We start from the raw sequence: 4,313 nt of genomic DNA, 5'->3' as shown, positions 1-4,313 counted from the left end.
AAAGGGAGAGCAAACCAGAAAAGTGAAAAATGAGGAAAGGAGGGGCTTTTTATAGGCGTAAGGGAGGAACGATTATCGAGGGCGGCCAATCGAGGATCGCCACGTGTTGCGACATTAATGCGAAACGACGTGTAAAAGGCGGTTGACAGGAACGAACAAACCAGAATTGGACACGTGGGCGGCAAAAAGGAAGACGAAACGGAGCCGTTCCCGCCAAAATAAAGTGGTAAGAATTGGCCGACCGGGTGGCCGGATGTACGATTCATTCACTTCCCATCACTCCGATAGATCGTTGGTCCGGGAAGCGCGGGGCTATCTGTATACGGTGAAAACCGGATGAGGGCCAATCCGGGGTAACCGTGGCTCGGAGGAGGAAAAGGAGGGAAAGTTCGTGTATAAGCATCGGGTTTCCGGATAAGCATTCGGATCAAAGCCGAGCGGAAGCATCATCGGTCCCGGTTTTTAAGCCACCGAAGGTTCGGATCTCTTTCCGGGGGGTTACCACCGGAAGTCCGGTACCCGTGAGTCCGTTGGTCCGTTATGACCGTTACTGGGGCGCAGCAGTGGTGTCACATCATGGTCGGCTACCAACTATGCGTGTGTCAGACGGCGCCGTCAGTCAGATCCCATCACATCCATACAGGGGCTGTCCTTTTATTATTATTTTATTACTTCATATTGAGGAAGGCCCATGGGTTCATCACTATAAATAGGGCATTCCCTCCTTCCTTTGGGGGGTTGGTTGATCTTTTATTCAAAAGAACACTTGTAACACAATACATATATATATACAGTTCTAGCAATCTCAATATTGATATTTTCCATTGTAAGTTTGTCATCTATATCATATTTTTTCAATCAAATTGGCCATACGCGGAGTCATCCGTCACTTGCGCTCCTTGCACGTTTATCAATAAGCATTCTCATCCACGGTTTGTAATAAACATTGGGACTCAAGCACATATCCTATACTCACACACAAATTCAATTGATTACCGAATCCGGGGCAAACAGATTCATCCTTCAGATTGTACAACAAGAATTTTTTTCCAAACATAAGCAAAATTTCATCTTTATTTGAAATTAAAAAGGGTGGCGACGACACAGGATATTTTAAGGTAAACATCTTTGTCCAAGATTCTTTAACCCCATACTCCTTCATAACCCACACATCTGTGTCGGGATTAACATTTCGAGGATAACCATGTCTTATCACAGAAAGATTATTTCCCAGTACTACCAGATCCAAAATCAAAACATCTTCTTCTCCCCAACATGGTGGCTCAACCTTTTCCCATTTCTCATCAGCCAAATCAATAGAAATTATGTGTATGATCTTACGACCACGATATGTCCAATGAAGCTTCCCATTCACAAACATACCCTTACCATAGAATCGCAACTCATCTGGAAGAGGATAATGGGTGCTTCTCCAAGAATCCTCCTTTAGACTATATATTTTGCCCTCAACACTAGACAAATTGCCAAAAGAGTAATAAAACCCCACCACCTTATAATCATCATGGAACTCATCATACCCAAAGCCAAATAAGACACAGGTAGCTTTGCTCAAACTAGTTCCAAGATCAGGCAATTTCTTGTACTTTCTAATAGATGGATTCCATAGAACCACTTTTTTTTTCTCATTGACAAAAGAAATACACAATCCACTGACAAGACAAACCAATCCATTCACAGAACCCATAACAAACCAAAAAGTCCCGGGTGGGCGATTCAATTCTGATACTTCCACAACAGACCCATCCAGTAAAGAGCCAAGGGAACAGTCCTTAAGATTATTGTAAATGGATCTAGGTCCAGGAAAACTCAATATAAGCCTATGGTGGGTGTATTCTTTGTTATTAGCAGATATACTAAGATGGTTCTTGATAAATTCAGGACTAGATATTAAAGCAAGCCAAGATTTTGAAGCAGACCTGAACTTCAAAAGAGATTTCACTGGAAGCCTTGAAAGTATTTCAGTGATAAGTTCTCCTGGCAAAATAGGGATTGAACTTGATGGAAATTGAGTAGGAATAGCGGGTTTGCTCCGTTTTGGGTTGAATTCCACCAGTTTAGTTGCCATGGTTCAGAGGGACTTGCATAGATACTGTCACAGAAGGTGCACTTTGGTTCAAAATAAGTAGCTCCTGTGAGTATCATTTAAGCAGAGCTTTGGTCTTTTTAAGTTTGTCAAAAATGAGTATTTTGGTGTCTGTCAGATATTTGATACTCCCTTCGGATAAAAAAGAATGTTCACTTAGCTATTTTTTTTTTATCAAAAGAGTGTCTACTTATCAAATCAAGAAAGAATTAATGTTATATTTTTAGATTTGCCACTATCAAGTGTTATGTGATTAAATCTCAATATATATTTAATTATAAGTAATTTAATCAATTTTTTTTTTAGGAGTTCGTATTTTCTTAAGAGTATGTAAATGGCTAAGTGGATACTCTTATTGATCCGGGGGAATCGGAACTATGAAATATAAAAAAATATTTTAGGGGAACACACATTTAAAAATACAAACTTTGCAGTTTACGTTATTTTTAGTCTATTTTAAGAACTTGGTGGTTGGTGCAACATCTATTACTATGCCTCAATTGTTAGGCGGATTAATCAACTGACAAGTTTGATTTTAACTGAAATTGAAGCACCCCACTTGTAAGAAAAAGGAAAAGGCAAAACAGAACATTTATTAATTGGCCAAACCATGGTGGATGTCTGGATGAGAAGGAAAGATTATGCCAATTCATTTTTTATTGTTTCATTAAGTACACTGTTGTTAAGCACCAATTCGAGAAACGCAAGTGATTAGGCAGAAATATGTCAAACAAACCAATGCTGGAAGTAACTAGGAAAATCAGGTTGTCTATATATGATAAACAATTTTGGCAAGTATGCACTTTGTACTAAATCACATTTAACTAGATTTTCACTCATAAACCCAAGTTAGCAGAATTCAACATGTTCTTCTAATGGGATTTGATATATTTGCCAAAGAATTGGTTTTGTTGCATCGTCTAATTTAAAGCAACTTTGATTTGTTTGTCACATGGAACTAAAGAGAGTACAAAAAAGCAGCTCTTCTTCAAGAAGCATACAGGTCTCTTCTATGGATCGATACACTGAGTTCGATGACAACCTTAACAACATCTAAGAGGAATCAACTATTTTCCAGTTATTTTTAACGGAAGCTAACTGGTCTATGCAAACTCAGGTGAAATTGAAGTTCAAGAAATGTATAATATAACATCTTTTCGATGTATAGTTCAATGGTTCATCCTCTTCTGGTGTTGAGCATGTACCACAGGTGCAGCAGAGAAATGAATCACACCAAGATGTGCAATGGCTGCTGGAGTTATCTGCATATGGAAACCACCAGAAATAGAAGGCAAACTTGTAAAGAGCCAGACACAAGCATTGTGAGGTAATTTGAATAACAAACTATGGTAAGTGAGGTTGCATCAGTGGCAAGAGTACACCACTTCCAATCAAGATGTTAGGAGTTCAAGTCACCAAAGAACTAATAAAACCAAATTAAAAAGTGTACTTAAGTTTCCAAATTCCTGCAAACATGTTGGTGGCTGGGGTCAACACACCCACTTTCCCACTGTTTGTCTATTAGCATTGCTACTATTACAAGCACCTTAATTAGAGAATCTAGCCAACTTTTAATTCCCATTCATGAAAATTGGACCTGTTTGTAAGGTTTTGTCCCCTCCAAATTAATAAAGTAATATTCATCAATTCGTCTTATTTAATTATTACTTTTCCTTTATTCAGAATAGAAACATGACAAACTATCATTCAACAGTGAAATAATACCTTATCTTACTGGAGTAGATATTATTTTTTTAAAGAAAATATTATGAAGATTTATGATCATAAATTGACAAGTTTTATATTGGTTGTTGGTTAACAACAACTCTTCTTCCTTTATTCGGAATTGGGATGGGAATGTGAGTTGGCTCGCGCAGACCGAGTTTGCTATGATAATGATATGAGTTGAGCTTAAATGAAACAATAATGATTCATATAACCGATCCAACTTATTCGGAATTGAGCTAGTCTTTTAAAGAGTATAGGTACATCATTATTGATGTGAAAAAAGTTATATATCCATCTTTCCTAATTATCAGGAATTTTGTTTTAAGTTTAGTAATCCATATATTTTACTATGTAAATTTTCGTTTTTTTTTATGGCTTGATTTAGGAGTCTCAAATTTGGAGGAATTGGTTGCATATTAAAATGTATAAATATTAGGATGTTAATGAGGATTTTTTTTTGCTGAGGTTCATTGTCAATATC

At 37.4% G+C, this 4,313-nt stretch overlaps 1 protein-coding gene across 1 annotated transcript; it reads right to left on the bottom strand.

Moving 5' to 3' along the window:
• Nucleotides 1-895: 895 nt before the first annotated feature.
• On the bottom strand, nt 896-3,003 carry LOC132604508 (F-box/kelch-repeat protein At3g23880-like). Its single transcript, XM_060318047.1, has one exon. It carries the CDS (start codon nt 2,084-2,086, stop codon nt 911-913), a length of 1,176 nt encoding a protein of 391 aa, XP_060174030.1. The 5' UTR covers nt 2,087-3,003; the 3' UTR covers nt 896-910.
• Between the last annotated feature and the right edge of the window lie 1,310 nt (nt 3,004-4,313).

This window comes from Lycium barbarum, chromosome 7, assembly GCF_019175385.1.
Source record: "Lycium barbarum isolate Lr01 chromosome 7, ASM1917538v2, whole genome shotgun sequence".
Taxonomy (NCBI): Eukaryota; Viridiplantae; Streptophyta; class Magnoliopsida; order Solanales; family Solanaceae; genus Lycium; species Lycium barbarum.
Note: the sequence above shows the minus strand (reverse complement) of the source record. Positions and strands in the feature narration are given on the sequence as shown.

What these genes read in the sequence shown, in the direction of transcription:
- LOC132604508 (XM_060318047.1), bottom strand. Translation starts at nt 2,086, where the DNA reads ATGGCAACTAAACTGGTGGAATTCAACCCAAAACGGAGCAAACCCGCT.